Consider the following 20,201-nt stretch of genomic DNA (forward strand, 5'->3'; position numbering starts at 1 on the left):
AAGTACTGTATTCATATTTGTCCCTCAAAGCAATCAAGGTAACTGCATTATTGCCAAGACAAAAGCCAACTTGCTGCTCTTTGCTTCTGTGTTGAAGAAGTTATTGTACAGCAATAATAATAACTAAAGACAGAAAAGATGAGCGCATGTGAACAGCCAATCTGTTTAAGATACCCTTTTAAATGCTCTAATTTTCTACATTTAATGGTCATTTCCTTTTCCAAGAATTCCATTCCCAATGTGTTTTCTCGGAAAGGACGTTGCACTCAAACTTTATATATATATGTTTTCTTTTCCCCTTGGGCTTTATGATCTCTGCTTCTGTATATGCTTTATGCAGCTTCTTTCTAATGTTCTAAACAGCAGCATTTTCTGGTCTTTACACAAATGTGTACAGCCATTTAATACTGGATGTACTTTCTACGTGCCGTACGCTTCATGTCCACTTTGGGCAGTTTAAACTTAAAGTAAATGTTTTAATATACAAAATATAATACACAAATCAATCAATGAAATGGATCGTAGACGTATTTTCCAGCTGCAGCTTTTCTTTCTTACCTTATGTTTGTGGTGTTATAATATTTCACCATGTAGAAAGTTTTAGGCAGGAAGTTGGAGTTAATGCATTTTTTTATTTGTGTGTCTTGATTATTTTCAGGAGCATTGGGCATTGTGTTTTGTTTGTATTTGCAACTATGTAAAACTCATCAGTTCTGTGTTTGTAAAAGCTTTTGTTTTATTTGTTCTTAGAAATGTTACAAACTCAATCTAATATAATAGTTTCCATTGATTGTGCTAGACCTATTACACGTAAATATTCCATTTATTACATCTCAACTTTTACAGTCATAAATTAATTAAATTAAAAGCTCACCGTTTCTTCTGCAATAACTCATTAAAAAGGGCATTAACAGTTGATTTTTATTTTTAAAAAGGGTAGTAAGTATTATCTAGTACTATAGAACTGATTTAAAAAAAACACACATGTAGGATATTGCTTGGATTGCATACATAGTTACATAGTAGATGAGGTTGAAAAAAGACATACAGTTGTGTGAAAAAGAAAGTACACCCTTTTTGAATTCTATGGTTTTACATAGGATATAATAACAATCATCTGTTCCTTAGCAGGTCTTAAAATTAGGTAAATACAACCTCAGATGAACAACAACACATGACATATTACACTGTGTCATGATTTATTTAACAAATATAAAGCTAAAATGGAGAAGCTAGGTGTGAAAAACTAAGTACACCCTTACTGCTTCCATAGGAATTAAGATGCTAAGTAGCAGACAGGTGCTGCTAATAAAATGCCCTTGATTAATTGATCATCAGCAAGTGTGACCACTTCTATAAAAGCCGAAGTTTTAGCAGTTTGCTGGTCTGGAGCATTCAGGTGTATATTAACACAATGCCAAGGAGGAAAGACATCAGCAATGATCTTAGAGAAGCAATTGTTGCTGCCCATCAATCTGGGAATCGTTATAAGGCCATTTCCAAACAATTTAAAGTCCATCATTCTACAGTGAGAAAGATTATTCAAAAGTGGAAAACATTCAAGACAGGAGTGGACATCCCAGCAAATTCACTCCAAGGTCAGACTGTGCAATGCTCAGAGAAATTGCAAAATACCCAAGAGTTATATCTCAGATTCTACAGGCCCCAGTTAGCATGTTAAATATTAAAGTTCATGACAGTACAATTCGAAAAAGACTGAACAAGTATGGTTTGTTTGGAAGGGTTGCCAGGCGAAAGCCTCTTCTCTCTAAAAAGAACATGGCAGCATGGCTTAGGTTTGCAAAGTTGCACCTGAATAAACCACAAGACTTCTGGAACAATGTGATGACAGATGAGACCAAATTGGAGATGTTTGGCCATAATGCACAGCGCCACGTTTGGCGAAAACCAAACACTGCATACAGTATCAGCACCAACACCTCATACCAACTGTCAAGCACAGTGGTGGAAGCGTGATGATTTGGGCTTGTTTTGCAGCCACAGGACCTGGGAACCTTGCAGACATTGAGTCGACCATGAACTCCTCTGCTAATCTACAACAGAATGGCTGAAAAAGAAAAGAATCAAGGTGTTGCAATGGCCCAGTCAAAGTCCGGAACTCAACCCGATTGAAATGCTGTGGCTGGACCTTAAGAGAGTTGCGCATAAACAAATGGCCACAAACCTCAATGAACTGAAGCAACATTGTAAAGAAGAGTGGGCCAAAATTCCTCCACAACCATGTGAGAGACTGATCAAGTCATACAGAAAACGATTACTTAAAGTTATTGCTGCTAAAGGTGGTTCTACAAGCTATTGAATCATAAGGTATACTTAGTTTTTCACACATGGCTTCTCCATTTTGGCTTTATTTTGGTTAAATAAATCATGACACAGTGTAATATGTCATGTGTTGTTGTCCATCTGAGGTTGTATTTACCTAATTTTATGACCTGCTAAGGAACAGATGATTGTTATTATATCCTGATATGTAAAACCATAGAATTCAAAGAGGATGTACTTTCTTTTTCTCACCACTGTACGTCCATCAAGTTCAACCTATGCTAAATTTAGATAACATATCTATACTTCCATATTTATCCAGAGGAAGGCCACAAAAAAAACCCCCAGTGTCATATCATCCAAAGATATTTCATAAGAGGGAAAATTAATTCCTTCCTGACTCCAAGAACTGGCAATCGGATTACTCCCTTGGTCAACATTCTTCCCATGTTTACTTATTTGGCGTATCCCTGTATACCTTTCCTTTCTAAAAAGATGTCCAACCTTTTTTTGAACAAATCTATTGTATCTGCCATCACAGTCGCCATGGGTAATGAATTCCACATTTTAACTGCCCTTACTGTAAAGAACCCTTTCCTTTTGTTGCTGGTGAAATCTCCTTTCCTCCAACCTAAAGGGATGACCCTGTGTCCTTTGTACTGCCCTTGGGATGAATAGTTCTTTTGAAAGCTTCTTGTACTATTCCCGAATATATTTATATAGTTATCATATCCCCTCTTAGACACCTCTTTTCTATTGTAAACAAATCTAATTTAGCTAGCCTCTCCTCATAAGTTAGATTGTCCATCGCCTTTATTAATTTGGTGGCCCTTATCTGCACTCTCTCTAGTTCCATAATGTGGTTTCTAAGGAGTGGTGTCCAAAATTGTACTCCATATTCCAGGTGTGGTCTTACTAATGCTTTGTAAAGGGGATTCATTATGTTTACTTCCCTTTCATCCATTGCCCGTTTAATGCAAGATACGATCTTGTTTGCCTTTGCAGCTACTGCATGACTTTGGGCACTATTGCTAAGCCTGTTGTCTATACAGTAAGCACTCCTAAATCTTTCTCCATCAAGGATTCTCCCAATTTATCCCTGTTTAATTTGTATGTCGCCTGTTTATTCTTGCTACACAAATGCATAACCTTACATTTATCTGTATTAAATCTCATCTGCCATTTACCTGCCCAAGTTTCCAGTCTCTCCAAGTCCTTCTGGAGAGAAATTACATCCTGCTCTGATTCTACTACCTTATACAATTTAGTATCGTAAGCAAAGATGGAGACTTTGCTCTCGATGCCAACCTCAAGGTCATTAATAAACAAGATAAAAACCAGAGTCCAGTACCGATCCATGAGGTACTCCACTCACGACTTCCCCCAGCAGCCACAGCACTTCCCCCAGCAGCCCCATACGATCCCCTAGCAGCTACAGCACTTCCCCCAGCAGCCCCACATGATCCTCCAGCAGCCCCACACTATCCCCCAGCAGCGACAGCACTTCCCCCAGCAGCCCCACCTGATCCCCCAGCAGCCACAGCACTTCCCCAGCAGCCCCACACTATCCCCCAGCAGCCACAGCACTTCCCCCAGCAGCCCCACATGATCTTCAGCAGCCACAGCACTTCCCCCAGCAGCCCCACACTATCCCCCAGCAGTGTGTGTGTGTGTGTGTGTGTGTGTGTGTGTGTGTGTGTGTGTGTGTGTGTGTGTGTGTGTGTGTGTGTGGTTTGGCAAAAAAAGGCTACATTTAGCAACCTGTTTGTATGACGACCATTAAACATTGAAGTGAATGGGCTTACCATTGGTAGGCTACAGCTACTACTACTGTATTTCAAGAACTATCCCCTCAGTATATACTGCGATTATTACCATTCAATTCTGCATTTATATGAATTCAACTTGTTTGGCAATGTTTTCTATTTTTGTTGGGTACAGTTTTATATTTGCTTTTGGAAATTCAATAAGCCACTCAACCTTTCTCAGCCAAATAGCAAATTAAATGGGCATAAAATATAACGTACTGTTGTTTAAAACAGCATTGTTTTTTGTAACAAATAAGTAAGCTGGACATGATAGAAGCCAATAAAAGAAGCTAAAATATAATTTGCTCTCAGAGGAATATCATCATCATCTTGACCTCAAAACTATTCAATAAAAGACCTTTTTATTTTGTTATGAACAAACCTTTCTTCTCTTCTCTGAGAGCATAGGAAGTCTCTACTTACTAACGTGGTATTAGTCATTCTTATAAGGGACATCTCTATCCACCCCCACACCACAGAATAATCAGTTTATCTAAATAATAGCATTTCAAATGTAAGCAAGTCAGGTGTTACTGTCATTATTACAAGCCATCAAATTGATTGAAAAACGTAAAGGAAGATTTCAGTTTAGTGACTATTTGTATTTTCCTCTTTCTTTCCTGCAGTGTAGAACAAGCACCATAGGATCTTCCAACATGGAAGGTATTGTTAAAGAAGTCATTTATAATCTCCATTAGTTTGCAGTTACTGACATGTCACAGTCAGCTGCTATAATCACCATAAAACACTTCATTCTGCTGCCTCATTCATACTCATCAGACATGTCTGGAATTATTAGACATTTAATCCTTCACCTAATTCCTGAGATTAGAAACAGCCACTTATCTCCGCTCCTGTATTTACACAATCACTGTGTCTTAGACCAGCGTGTGGCATGAATTTTTTATCCATTTTGAATGAATGTGCCAGGCAGGTGTTGAAAAACTGTTTCCTGAATGCAAATGGTCCTCTTTGTTAATGCTGTTGGACAAATGTGATAAGAATATGTAATGTCACTTAAGCAGTTTTACGTGAGGCTGAGTGCAGTTTTAGCTCTAAAAATATAATCAGTTCAGTTTATCGTGTATTCTGCTTAGCCTTAGAGAGCAGCTTTAGGAGAAATATTAAATGAAATAGATTTTGCACCTACTTAAAGATAATTACACAAGGATTTTGGAAGCAAGAAATGTCCATTTATTATATATTCTTTAAATATGGACATTGACTTTTTTTTATGATGACTTCTACAGTACATGACAGTGAAATCTTTTTGGAAAAATAACTTCAGATATGATCGTAATGAATCATGCAACTAAAACACTTAGAACTTTAGTTATTACGTTAGATATCATTTGTGAACCGTGCAAGAATTAATATATCAAACTTATTATGTAAGACTTTCCTGAATCATACAAAAAATAAGACACGAGCAGTTGAGTGTGAAAATTACTAAACTGCAATAATTAAAAACACCAAGTATATCAGGCATGGGCTATTACTTAATCATGCTCATCGAAACATGTTAGAAATGAAACACCAAGGACAAGTCAGCATAACATAAATTAAAACTACCAATGAAATATTGAGGGTCTGACATTATTGGATTACATTATGATTGGAAGCAAGTCAGGTGTGACATTACTAAATCATGCAAGAAATGAAACACTGAGGACATGCTGGGAACGATGTTACTGAGACATGTTAGAAATGAAACTCTGAGTGCACAGCGAGTTTGGCGATACTGAACATGCAGAAAATGTAAGGTGTTTTTTTTAGGACAAACCAGTTATAATACGGCAGAATATTGTAAGCTTACTTGCAGTGACTTTAAGATGGTAATTTCAAGGTTACTGGCAATTTCTAATTTGCTAGTTTTTAAGGAATATGAACAGAGATTTTTTTTAATAAATGTGCCTGTGATATGCTTAGTTTGGTAAAATGCTTAGATTGATGATTAGAATAAATATTATTAGCTGTTTGTGCACTATTAAAACTAAAGCTTATTTGGATAGCTAGCATCCCCATGTACAATTTGCATATTTCATGATTTAAAGTTAAGGTGAAGGGCTATATTTACTATGCGGTGCTATTCCATAAGACACCCTTCTGGTGCCAGATTATACCTTATGTATATATGTATATATCTTTATATAGCACCCACCGTTGTACTTAGCACTTTACAAGAGAGACAATACACTACAGAGAATTATAGTACAGTAGGTGCAACAAATCAGATGGGAAACAATAGCAAAGGAAATCCCTTCCCCGGAGAGCTTACAATCTAAGTGGTATGTTGGGAGACTTAAAGAGAGAGCAGGTGAGGGAATAAGTGGATGGCAGTGCTTGGCCACAATTGTTGGTAGGAGTGACTGTGAGTGTAGGACAGCATACACAAGGAAGGAAGAGTAGAGGCTCTACGTATTTTATAAATGCAATGATTTATTGAAGCCAAATAAAGTGTCCAACGTTTTGGCTGTCACAGCAGCCTTTGTCAAGGAGTGGCCTCTGCTGTGACAGCCGAAATTTGGCTTTATTTGGCTTCAATAAATCATTGCATTTATAAAATCCATGGAGCATCTTCTCTTCCTATTTTGTGTATCCTGCACTTGGATTGCAGCGGGCCTTCCCTCATCGAGTTAGAGAGTACCGGTATTAGTATCTCAGATTTATTTTTGATTATTGGTGTGCACCATTTTCGCACATTACGGTGTGGGACAGTGCCACGAGTCCAGGATAATGAAATGCTTAATTTAAGAGGTGAGTTTTAAGTTTTGACTTAAAAGTGGGGAGAGAGAATACTTGGCGTATAAGGAGTGTGAGAGTTCCACAGGCAAGGGGCAGTGAGGGAAAAAAGGATTTAAGGCGAAAGAGAGCAGTAGAGGTAACCTTATGGTAGACTTTATGGCCCATTCCTTTTAAAACAAATACAACTTATAAAACAGTATCAACTATATCACTATTTAGCAAATGATTTGAAAGAAATACCTCTAATTGTTTGGGATGCAATGATTATTTAAAAGTTTACATCCTTTAAAGCAGCAATCCACCTACTCATTTTTGAATCCCCTTTTTATTTTACAGGCTGGGAACCAGGAGATCCTCTAGGACAGATCTGTGTTATGTTCTGCACCTCGGGTTCCTGAGATAACTTGATAGTGAAGTTACTAGTGTCTCTGGCCCTCTATGGGAAAGAAAATGACTATTGTAATCTCCAGAGTCACGGGGCAGTTATTTTGAACTGTCATTTAAACCCACTGTAAACCATAAAGTAATACAGTACCAATAACTTTACTGCTATGTATCTAAGGAACTGGGGGTCCCAGAGCAGAAATTCCCCCCCAACTCCCCAGGGGGGGATTGTTGCTTTAGGATTTTTTACTTGTTATGATAAAACTAAGGAATCATTTCCTGCCCAGCATAAGCTCTCAGGTGCTCAATTACATTGATTGATTTTAAATTGTATCAATGAAAACATCCTGTACATACAGTGCATACAGTTAACCCTATATACTAACATATATTCTTCAGTTCACAAAGTTTCATACTGATCTTGTTTTACCATAACATGAAACTTGAGTTGGCGAGATACATACCACTCCGTAAAAACATTTCTGCTTTTGCTCAAACCAGTAATTCTTATCCAGAATATGTCAATCATGGTTAAAGGTACAACTCTGCTCTTTCCAAATAAGTAGACACTTGATCTTTCCCATTCTCTATTACAGAACATGTTTAGCTAGTTGGAGCAGCAGAAGAATTCAGTCACTTTATTATACTGTATGAGCTACAAAGTATTACCTCTAGTGGCTATTCTCACTTGACATAATACTATTTCTAAAAGAAAATAAATAAAGTGTAACGGTATTTCTGGCCCGGCCTGACCCACCCAATCTCACATTGGCCCCTGTGGTCTAACCGGACCCCATTACAGTGTGAATATGCCTAATGGTGCACCTGCTGGCTACAGGACTCCTGAGTCTCCCGCATGATGGTGTGTGGGGAGGACCCGTCAGACAGGCAGCTGAGGTAGTGTGCTGAGTCTCACCTAGTTCCAGTGCAGCGCCTCCACCTCACCAGGGTCCCTGCGTCCGCAAGGGAATGATCCTGGCGAGGAACTCCTCCGTGGTGCTCCTCTCTGTACACTCATTCCAGATAGATACACGAGAGGGTTTCTGGCTGAACTCATCTTTATTGACACGGCAGGGCAACTGCCCTCCACAAGGAGTATCTTCAGCCGCTCATCTCGCCAGTGCTCCCTTTTGATAGGTATATCACCTAGATCAGGGATTCACTATTCCCGCAGGAATCACTGTCCTGTGCCAGGTCCCTGGACACAGCCTCCCATGGAGTTACTATAACATAACTGACACTCTAATAGAACTTGAACTCCTTCCTCAGCTCTGACAAGAGCTGGAACTCCTTTCTCAGCAGAACAACTAGCAACACAACTTTAGAACACAGTGCTGTGCCTTATGTAAGCTTCTGAGGCTGACACATCTCTGACATCACTAACCATGGAGTCAGAGCATGTGACCAGTCCCAGCCATACACAGAGCACCCCACCAGGGTGTGAGGGAAAACCTCCATGATTACTGCTGGCATGCCCACACTTACCAGGCCTTACTGCCAGCAGGAGAGATGACTGTAGGCATTTTACATGACCGCTACAAAAGTATAGGCAGACTTTGGAGAACAAGCAAATGTCCAACTTGGAATAGCAACTAGATCAGTTTTATTCAAGAAAAATTGTAAAAAATGTGAATGTCTAAGGGTGACTTCATTAGCTTCGTTCAGCTACTGACTAATGTTTGGGAATTACACATAGTGTCTATGGTTTAAATTCTAGATGCGCTCTTTTTCAGTCGCGAAAACTAGCAAATTAGTCCGAGTTCGCAAGTGATTTGCTAACCATTAAGTCAAATAACTTAAACTGAATATGCAAAGCATACATTTACATTAACATATCCAGATATTTCTCCACGTGTTGTATAAAGGAGTGTTTCAGGAGGTATATAAGTGTAACGGCTGGACCCCCCTTGTCTGACCCACCCAATCTCACATTGGCCCGTGTGGTCTAACCGGTCCCCATTACAAGGTCATGTGTGGTGGTGCACCTGCTAGTAACAGGACTCCTGAGTCTCCCGCTTGGTGTTATAGAGGATGGCAGCAGGACAGGTATCTGAGGTAGTGGTTACGAGTCCAACTTACTTCATGTTCAGCGCCTCCACCTCATCAGGATCTGTGCTTCCGCAGGGAGATGGTCCTGGTGAGGAACTCCTTCTTGGTGGTGCCATCCACTGCTGAGTAACTTCACACTCACACAGTGGGGGTTTCTTTGAACACGACATCTTTATTGTAGGTTGGGATGTAGCAGACTGCCCCATGCAGCTGCCGGCTCTAGCCGCACATCTCTCCGTGCTGTCCCTTTGCCAGGTACGCCCTCCCGTATTGAAGTGGGATTCCCTTTCTCCTAGGGAGATCACCACTGCGCCAGGTCCCTGGACACAGTGTGGCTTAGACAGACTTAATTGGTCACTATGCTACCGCTAGTTACAGCACTAGGGTCACAAAAGTATTCCTCCAATCCCTTATGCATGAGCATACATTTTACCAGCTGCTTCACCCAACTGCTGACTAACACAACACTAACTGACAGTGCTGTGCCCTTTATACCTCAGGGGGCAGGCGCATCTCTGATGTCACTATCCAGGGACCCAGAGCATACAGCCACTCCCTTCCTTACACAGGGCACCACACCATAGTTTGAGGGAAAACCTCCATAACTACTGCTGGCAGGCCTGTACTTACCAGGACTTACTGCCAACAGGGAAGATGTATGCAGTCATTATTATGCATGGCTACATAAGTTATGGTCCTGTCTCTCCCCAGCCCCTCTTTTTATTTCCCTCTCTCTCCCCTCTGCCTCCCTCTCATTGTCTGATGGGCGTTAGCATATTAGGCGAAATTGAAATGCTTGGAGAATCTCTTTGCAAACTGTGACAGGGCTGCAATTTGCTGGCGAAAGAGCAAATGGTGGAAATGTCGGGTTTTTGAGAATTATTTTAGCTCTTTAAAGTTTGATGAAACGCTTTTGCCAGGAATCATATTTGGGGGGAAAAAGACCATAAAAAAATCTGTTGTACTGCAGTCATTAGTCCTTAACTCAGTACTACAAATCGTTTTTCTATCCAGCCATGTTCCAAATAAAATCCTGAAAAATTACCCTGTTGTTTTCTACAGTGTATACTGCATATTGAATACTATATTGTCCTGTATAATATTTAAACAATAAAATCAGTTAAACCGACTTTAATGCTTGGATAGGCTAATTGATTGTTTAAAAAAAAATTAAAAAAATGACATTGTCTAAAGGGGTTAAAGGAGATAGGGCATACAATTTATTAGCAGAATAAAGATTGTCCTTACTGTCATAAAATAAAGTCACTGTGTAGAAAATGACAATATATCAAACGTGTTGCCGGACTCACACACACACAAATTGATATCATTTGAAATTGCACAAACACACATAAGTGGCCAAGAGAGGTCACTCAAAGTCCCTAATGATTGCACTCATCTCATAGTCTAATGTATATCCAAAAAGTACCAGTTAATTAACTAGTGCCAATAACATGGGGGTAAGTATGTAGACCAACTGGGAGAATAACCACAAAATCTAACCTATAGCTTGACAAACAATTATAACAACTTTAATACATCATAAAATAAGATGAAATGCATAAAATTACATTATTCTGCGTGTTTTCATCATTTGAAATTGAAACTGGTTCGCAGAACATTAAAAGGCTACAAGTTTCTCCGATCAATTAGTCATTTTTGAAAATGGATGGCAGCTCAGTCACAATTGATTCACAGAGAGAGAGTACTTTGCGTATTTACTTATATACCTTCCCAAACATTCATTTAAACAGTGCATGGAGTGATACCTGTGAACAAACTGGTAAATATGCTAATTTGGATATGCAAAGTATATTCAATTTAAGATGTTCAGATTTGTTCATAGGTACCTCTCCATGTGCTGTATAAAAAGTGTTTGGAAAGGTTTATGGCTCTCTCTCTCCCACTAGGCCTCTCTCCCTCCTCACTCTGTATATTTCAGGTTCTGGGTGGCAGTTAGCATATTAAAGAAAGTTGAAATGCACATTGATTTGGCAAATCGCCTGTAAACTCTGACTAAGGCGCAATTTATTTTTGCGAATAAGGGCCAATTTCACATGCAAACTCAGCTCAAACATCTCCACATTTATCAAAGTTGGCAGTCCTCAGGAAAGCCTGAGATGGCTACAGTAAGGTGAAGTTTAGAAAATGTGTATGAATTGTTTTTCAGTGTATTATGCTTGATAAATATAGAAACGGAACTATATATATATATATATATATATATATATATATATAGTGGCCTGATGTTTAATTGATTAAAGGTTTACATACTTCATCCTTTATATACTGGTCTTTAATAACAATGCATTTTTGTTATTTTTCTTCTAGTTTAAGCTTGGATCACTTAGACTTCGAAGTCTCCCCCACCCTGCTGAAGTCATCAAAGAGTTGATTAACTATTGCCTAAACTGTGCAACAGAGTTGAATGCCAGAAATGAACACCTGCAAAAGGAAAATCAAAGGCTACGGTGTGACTGGAAAGACATGCATGAACAGTGCGTTTTTGTGTTTATCGTCTTTAACAGTATATAGTCATTATAGTTTGTTTTATACAGTATACTCCACCCCATTTGGTGCAACAGAAATAAGCGTAAAGATTAATTGGGCCATATGGCAATGAAGGAAGCGGGATTTACCTTCTAACCCACTTGTGAAGGGATCCAATATGCTCTCTACCTTTCAGTGATGCAGTCTAATACATTTCTCTGGGCACCTTATGGTGAATTGATCACAATTCCTCCAGTGTTACTATAACTGTAATTCGATACCAAAGTGATTAATTAACCAGGTTGCTGCGAGAAGGTTACATTAAGTAATTACACATTATAACCCCTTTTTACTAAGCTGTGCTATTCCATAAGACACTTGCAGGTGCCGTGTGAAGGTGTCTTATGGAATTGCACTACTTAGTAAATATGGCCCTATGTTTTTTAACCGAATGTGTTTTTGCACCTTACAAAGCTCAAGGGGTTACAAAAAAAAGTAACGACAGATTAAAGAGAAATCCTGATAGTACATAGTAGCTGCCTAAAATGAGAAAAGACTGGACTTTACTCAAATAAAATAACATTATTTTGTTCCCCCTTCTGTATTTATCTCCTTCTTGTGTTATTTTTCCCCAGGAATGATAAATGATTATAAGACTTTGGAAACTGCATTTAGTTTGATCGTGGGGAATCATGATTTGGTTACATAGCAGAAAGCAGATATATTCCAAGCCATGCATCATCAATATTTCGTAAAAGAGCTAGCACTGTCTAATCTTAAACTAAATATTTTGATACTTGTATCAGAAATATTGAACCACCAAACATCAGAAGCATTGAATGGTTCTGCTAATATTTGGACTAATTAGCTTTAAAAAGCTTATGTTGCAGCTGAAACACATTATAATGAGAGCCATATTATTATCGTCATTTCATGTTAGAAGGCTCATGGTAAACGAAATATTCACGACTGTGTATGTAGACCTCCCCAAAGTTTGATTTTTAAAACATCCTGTTGACGTTTTTCTATAGACATATTAGAAATAGAGGTAATGGACTGAGCTAGAGGGTGGAAAACTCAAAGGGGTGTGTGGAAAATTGCTTCTTGATTAAACGTTTGTGGATCACTGGAACATTCTAGAAGTAAATGCAATGATAAAAACAGATCTTTGGGAAATGATACTAAACAAACGGGATATGGAGAATGGTTAAACATATGCTCAGCAAGAATCAGAAAGAAAACATAACAGAAAATGACTTAAAATAATATGAATGGTTATTTTAGGCTGGAAAAATGGGTGGATGCCAAAGAAGACCTAGAGCAAGACCTTTATACGCGATTTACTTGTGTACTCAATGAGAAGAAAGCAAAGATTAGGAGCTTGAAGGAGAAATTGTCGGAGTCTCAACAAAAACTACAACAGAAAAGGTATATAGACGAAGTTCTCTTATCTTCCATTTAGAATTTAGAATTGGCTTCATTTTTTTAATCCATACTGTTCTAAATGTCTATTGTGTTCTATTGTAAGTGCTCTTAGATAAGTAGAGTATTGTTTTGTTCTTAGAAAAGGTTTTGTTTCCATATTAGCCGAACTGTATTGCATTACAATGCTTCGCAATGTGTGGCCAAATTTGATTGATTACATTTTTATTGTCTCCGAGACAGTGAGGATACTGTTCCTGTGGATACTGCTCCTACTGATGATATTAAGGTTGGTGTCTACGATGATACAACTGATGAAGAAGTCAAAAGCCAGCAGGTTACAACAGAGACTGGTAAAGCAAAATTCCTCATCTTAATAGAGTATGAAATATGACTGTACCATAAGGAAGTATTTTCAGTAAAAAGCCAATGCTATATATAATTTAATATTATAATGACACCTTTGTTCATCTATATATGTGAAAAGAAATTGTGGGCGTATACTTACCTCTGACCATTATATAATCTGATGTGAGTAGAACAATTAGTACTCTTTGATAAAGCGCCTCCACGGCGGGAAACGCGTCAGAGTTTTAAACGTTAGTGTGTTTGTCCCCTTTTTGGCTTATATGCCTAATAAATAAATAATCATTTTGCAATTGGCCCTTTTTTTCATTTTATTAGCAGTGCTCTACTTTTTTCCTCCCTGTTCCTGATATGTGAAAAGAACACAGCAGCCATGTATTTTTTCAAGCTCAAATGGGTAATCCATTCATGTACATTTATGCAAAATTGTTGTAATTACTTTTGTAATGCGCAGATTTATACTTTTAATTTACAGCTCTCAAGAGTTCTATAAAATTATTGCCGTACATCTAATCTTCCAATCCGTTTCATATAACTGTAAGGTCATGTAGACTGTTGTGAATCATTCAAGAAGTCACTTATAGGTTTTTCATGGCTAATTAAAATGAAAAACAATGCCCATCACCTGAAGTATTGATTGGTGGTGTAATGATTTTAAAGCAACTCGCAAGGTAATATTTCAGTTCTGTCGTGTGAACTCCTTGACCTAATTTTCTATGTGCACAGAGGAGACCACATTTTTGACTTTTAAAACATTGTATAATTTTTCCATTGTCTCCTGCGTTAAATGTTAAATTGATGCACAATAATCAACCCAATCCCATGGCAACTGTTAATAACTGTATAACCCATGGTGAGTGAATTAATAAAAGCATGGAAGCTTGAAGCCCTATTGTACATTTACATATGTGGTAAAGAATGGCTTTAACTGATATTTTGTATTCCTTTTGTGGAATAAACAAATATGTCTAAATAACCCGATTGAAAGCAATGAAAATATTCAGATATTTTACCACCTTTCATTTAATAGGGCGTGTAAAGAAAGAAAATGGTGTTGCATTTGATTATATATACTGTTCCATGAGAAGCCGTGAGAACTAGCCTGAAATCCCACACAGCACACAACACAAATGCCATGCTATGTTCCCACTGTTTAAAGCAGCCAGGGTCGGCTTGTAGTTTTGCGGGCAGGAGCTTTCGCAGGGCCTCTTACCTGGTCCGGCGCAGCATCTCCTCCGACATCAAAGCGTCATGACGCCATGATGATGGCACACTGTAGGAGGAGATGATGCCAATCAGGTAAGAGATACTTACAGAGGCCCCACGCTCTCCCCCGTCAATTAGTTTAATTGTTGTGGAGAAGAGCGTGGGGCCTTTATAAGCGTGGAGGCTCGGTGCAGGGGCACCGATGGAGCCGCCATCCAGCCGGCCCTGATCATTGCTTTGACTCATCCAGAAAATAAATGCAGTATGATAAGGCCTAGCATGTCCATTTACTTGCAGCCATGTACAAATCTTCCTGGGTAAAATATATATCAATAGACAAGTTGCACTGATGTTTTGGGTCTCGACTCTTTAAAGCATCAAATGTAGATGATTGCAAGTACATAGTTGAAATCAGTATTTCCTTATGTGCCACAAAGCAGATCGGTGAAGGGGCCTTACAGGCGTGAGATTTGCATGAGATCCCTTCTCACCTCCAAAAGGGTATCGAGGGCTTTCCAGCCCTGGGTTATAAGATTGTGGCTGTGTTAGGTTGTGAGGGCCGAGATTATGATGCATGGGGGTGGTCTTATGGAATGAGGGGCGGGGTTATAATGTGATGGGACAGGGTCTAGGATTAGTATCTCCCATCAGCCAGAGATTTACTTCATGCTGCTTGAGATATTGTGTGAGATCTTGCGTGAGATCTTGAATTATGTCTCACATAAGATGTTAGTCATTCCATAGATTGCACCTCATTTACTCTCGAGATAATCTCTCTCCTGAAAGGGGGTTGGGGCTTTTTCCAGGCCCCTGCGATTGCACGTCTTGCCGCGATCAGAATGTGTAACAATAATTTAGATGTATTTTGGTTTAAATTAGCTAGGGGCTTACCCAGGACCATTATATGCGGGTCTAGGGGGATTCTTATCCCAATAGTTTCTCGTTACAAATTCTGCACTATTCCTCAAAAACTCGTTATTTTGAGGCAACACCACCAGATATGAGCCATATCCCCGACTCCACCGCAACCTGTCCAGCAAAGATTCGTTGTCCCTGGATAATCTGCCTCAACCTCTGAGGCGTCAGATACCATGTGAACATAACTTTATAGATATTCTCTTTAGATATTGTGCGTAAAGATGTATTCGTGCATAAAGATGTATTCGTTGCATTGACCAAGATGTATTCTTGCCAATCTTCTCAAGAAATCCCTACCTGAAAATCATGGGCCCATTGATCCATACAGGTATAACGGTGTGTGCAGGGAGCCTTAAATTCCCGAGAAATAAAAACTTGGTACAATGTTAAGATAAGACTGATAGTTTCTTTTTCTACATAATTCTTTGAATACAGAACGCTCTGGGCAAGACCCACCCAGAGACAGCTGCCTAAGATAATGGGAAACTTGTAAAAATCTGAACACCTCAGCATACGAGAAAGACAAAATCGCTGACATTTAACAATTTACCATTCAATAGCATATCCCCCACATCTCTAACATTTTTAGCCTTCCATAAATCAAAAGTACCATCAAACCAACCCGGACCAAAGCCAGGGTTGTCAAAAATAGGGATACATCTTGAGGGCATAGGAAGTGTTTAACCACTGCTCAACCTTAATATTCAAATCACATAAGTAGACAGTAAGCGGTGCATGGGAAATAGAAACACACTATTTGTAGGGATGATCCAGAATGACCACAAAAAGAAATCCCATAGATTTGCACTCAACTTAAAAATATCTCTGAGTTGATGGAAACAAATTTCCAAACCATATGGGATACCAGAAGGTTTAAAACACAAAACAAAAAATTATTTATTATTAAATTATTTAATTAACTCTTCTAATTGAAAACACACAAAGAAAAAATAGCCCAATAGAGATGTTTTGGGCTCATTAAAGCCTATTTATATTGTTTATCAAGACAGTGCACTAAAGGCATATTCTAGCCTACTCACACTGACATCTAAGCCATCTAGTCTGGTTATATATAGACGCATATTGAAGAGCACTGAACTCATGTGACCATATTACTTATTGGGCTCTCGAATACGTACATATTACAGGCATATGTTTGAGTAATATACCAAACATAAATTTATGTTGGCATACTCCGTCGCAACTTTCTTTAGAGAACTTTTTAAGATGATTTTATATATATAAGTAAATACAAAAAATATATTTTTTCTTTGTGTGTTTTCAATTAGAAGAGTTAATTAAATAATTTAATAATAAATATTTTTTTGTTTTGTGTTTTAAACCTTCTGGTATCCCATATGGTTTGGAAATTTGTTTCCATCAACTCAGAGATATTTTTAAGTTGAGTGCAAATCTATGGGATTTCTTTTTGTGGTCATTCTGGATCATCCCTACAAATACATCTTGAGGGAGCTGAACATATTTGACCCTATGCCAAATTTTAAGAGAAAATGTTATTACCGTCGAATCAAAAAGTCTTGTCTAGAACATTTTGTTGGCTTATTATTCCACAGGAGGGCAGAGAGAGCCGCGGAGCTATTAAATATATTTTCCAAATCTACCCACCTATATTGATTTTCCTGAGAATTCCCCCAAATTATCTGTTTCAAATGGGAAGCTAAATAATATTTCCTAATATCAGGGACCCTGCAGGTATTTTTAACAGTATGAAAATGTTGATATTTCTTCATGTTTATGGAAATTGTCATTTAAGGCGTGAGGCATGGTCATTATTTGTTTGAGGACTAAAAGATTAAAGTGACTATTTCTTCTTGAGAGCACAAATACTGTTGACAGAGCACGCATCTTATTGAACGAGTTTTGCATGTGGGTTCTGCAACAATACAGGCTTTTCAGAAATGTTTAATCGATTCCACTTTTGATAATTTTGTCAGTTCATTACTGGTCCTGGGTTCTGCATATCATTGGGCCTTTGAGTAGATCTGTAGAGCAGGGGTGCTCAACTACAGCCCCCCCCCCACCCTCCAACCAGGTCAGGGTTTTAGAATATCCCAGTCAGTCAGAGCCACCTGTGCTGAAGCAGGGACAGATTGAGCCACCTATACTGAAGCTAGGATATTAAAGTAATTCTCCTTACCGCTCCCAATCTCCCGTGATCAGCAGGGCAAATCCAAGCACATAAAACCCATAAAAGGGGCGCAAGAAAGAAATAACAAAGACACAATTAGTAATACATAATATAATTTATATGTCTAAATGGAACATATAACACTTACATAAAATAGAGGTGGATCACAGTGATCCAAACATCCACAAATCCACTGAGGGACGGGCCCCGATTCCCAGAGGCCCCGCGATCTCAAAGTCCCAGATATTCCAATAAAGGGAAAGTTCCTTCTCCATAGGTGATATTAAGATGCCGGAGACAACTTTCAGTCAGCGTCCTCGTGGTATGCAGAGATGGCAGGTTCCATAGTACATCGTCACGGGTGTCACGTCGCTGCGTATGACCTCACCGCAACACGTTTCGTGTCAGAGCGACACTTCATCAGGGGGTTGGTCTTGTGATTCCCAGGCACTGTTTAAGTACCGGAGCCAAGTAATATCTTAGTCTATGGGAATCTCACCAGATTAATTTACTAAAAGCCGTCCAATTAGCGCTACACGAATCTGACATAGCCTAACATATAAGATTACTTAAAACCATAAAACATTGACAGTACATAGCAAAAACTAACTTGATACCACTAACGTAATAAAATAAACTGCGACTAATGAAACTAACAAAAACATATGACACAATGAAGCACTAAAACAATGAATGAATAACAATGACATTGCAAACATAACAACATGATGACAAACATATAAACTACAAAACATACCCATGAAGTTAAAATACCATCAATTTATTAGTAAAATGTCTGAATAGACTAAAAACCATAAAAGACTGTAGTTAATCCTTAAACATAAGGATGAACATAAATCCCATCCTTAAATAGATTAAACAAACAGTTATATTAAGACTTATATGTATATCTAAAGATATTAATGTCAACATAATTTACATTGACATCTAACAAATGACCAGACAAATATATCCAAGCGTATAATTAGAAAAAGTGAATGTCTTCTATGAAATATCTTTTCACTAAGTCGATGAAGCAATCTATGATTGCTGTGTAGCTGAAAATATTTTACTGCACAATATAAAGAAGATCTTAATATACAATACAGTATAGAGAATGTCTTAATACACAAATTGAATGTCTTAATAGCAGAACTTAATACCTTAGTACAGGGGGCGCAAACTTTTTTCCCTGCCCCCCCTGCCAGCGGTCACCTCATCCCTGTGTCCCCCGTCACCCTCACTTACCTCAGCTCCGGCGTCATGATGTTATGTTGCCATAGCAACATGACGTCACATGACCTCACAGCATCATTTGACACCACGTTTACATGGCGACACATGTGGAGCCAAGGTACGTAAAGGTTTACAGAGGCCCTGCAGCTTCCCCAGCACTTAATTTAAGTGCCTTTGGGAAGCACGCGGGGCCTCTCTAAACCGCGCGTCCCCCGCAAGCAGTCTCGCACCCCCCAGTTTGTTCGCCGCTACCCTAGTATACCAAAGACTAGGTAGCTTTGCTCATATACTCACATCTATAAGGGAAATGCACCACTGAATAGAAGGGGCCCTGATCTTAATCAATGCCAAAATCATGAGGGTATATCACTTCAGAAAGGGAACCAATTCAATTAATTCATTAAGACCCCCAGGCGTTTTGCTTCCGAGGGTGTAGATCCAAAACTGTTCCCTTTGGAGAAGGTGATTTTCTCTATCACCTCTCCTGGGATCTCTTGGTACAAGATTAAGATCCAGCACCATATTATTGTGTGCATGTACCCCTCTCTATTATTAAACACAGAGTGATGCCATATGTGAGAGAGATTGCTGCTAGAGAGACACATGCTGAGAGACTGAGAGTCACAGAGAGTGAGTGAGACGCTTTTCCCAAGAGAAGGGTGGTTATAGAAGTGCTCCCCAGCTGCGGAAGCTGGTAAAGAGAACCTACAGAGGAATTTCTCTGGGCTCAAGTTGGGGATGAGTTCCCCTAAGAAGAAGGACGATAAGGCCGTGCTGAAGCAGGGACGTCTGCTACAAAGGACTGACAGATAAGCAAAAACACTTTATTGTTGTATGCACAAACTGTGTTACATTGTTGCATATGCCAGAGCATGTTTTGACTTGGGAACCAGCTTAGCTTGCCATGCAGTTAGTGAGGGCGAAAGCTATGGTATAGTTAGCTTTCCCTAAAGGGAACAGGTATTATTTTTGTTTTGTTTATTTTGTTTAATATATGTTGTTTTGATTTAAAGGGAAAGTGGGCCTGTTAGCGTAATGATTTAATCCCTAGAAATAAACCCCACGTAAGAGAAGTACGACGTTTCCTTAGGCGTGGGTCAGAAAGGACCAGAGATGAGCTACAGCTCAGAGCGTTTGGCGCAATA

General features: G+C 38.9%; 1 protein-coding gene across 2 annotated transcripts in view; it reads left to right on the top strand.

The window, feature by feature from the left end:
* XRCC4 (X-ray repair cross complementing 4) overlaps positions 1-20,201 on the top strand; it is a 367,562-nt gene that overhangs the window by 160,813 nt on the left and 186,548 nt on the right. For both annotated transcript variants that reach the window (XM_075592518.1, XM_075592527.1), the window contains exons 4-6: positions 11,601-11,767; positions 13,044-13,187; positions 13,425-13,534. In XM_075592518.1, coding sequence (XP_075448633.1) covers positions 11,601-11,767; positions 13,044-13,187; positions 13,425-13,534 — 421 coding nt within the window. The remainder of the gene's footprint in view (positions 1-11,600; positions 11,768-13,043; positions 13,188-13,424; positions 13,535-20,201) is intronic.

The sequence above is a fragment of the Ascaphus truei genome, chromosome 1 (assembly GCF_040206685.1).
Source record: "Ascaphus truei isolate aAscTru1 chromosome 1, aAscTru1.hap1, whole genome shotgun sequence".
Taxonomy (NCBI): Eukaryota; Metazoa; Chordata; class Amphibia; order Anura; family Ascaphidae; genus Ascaphus; species Ascaphus truei.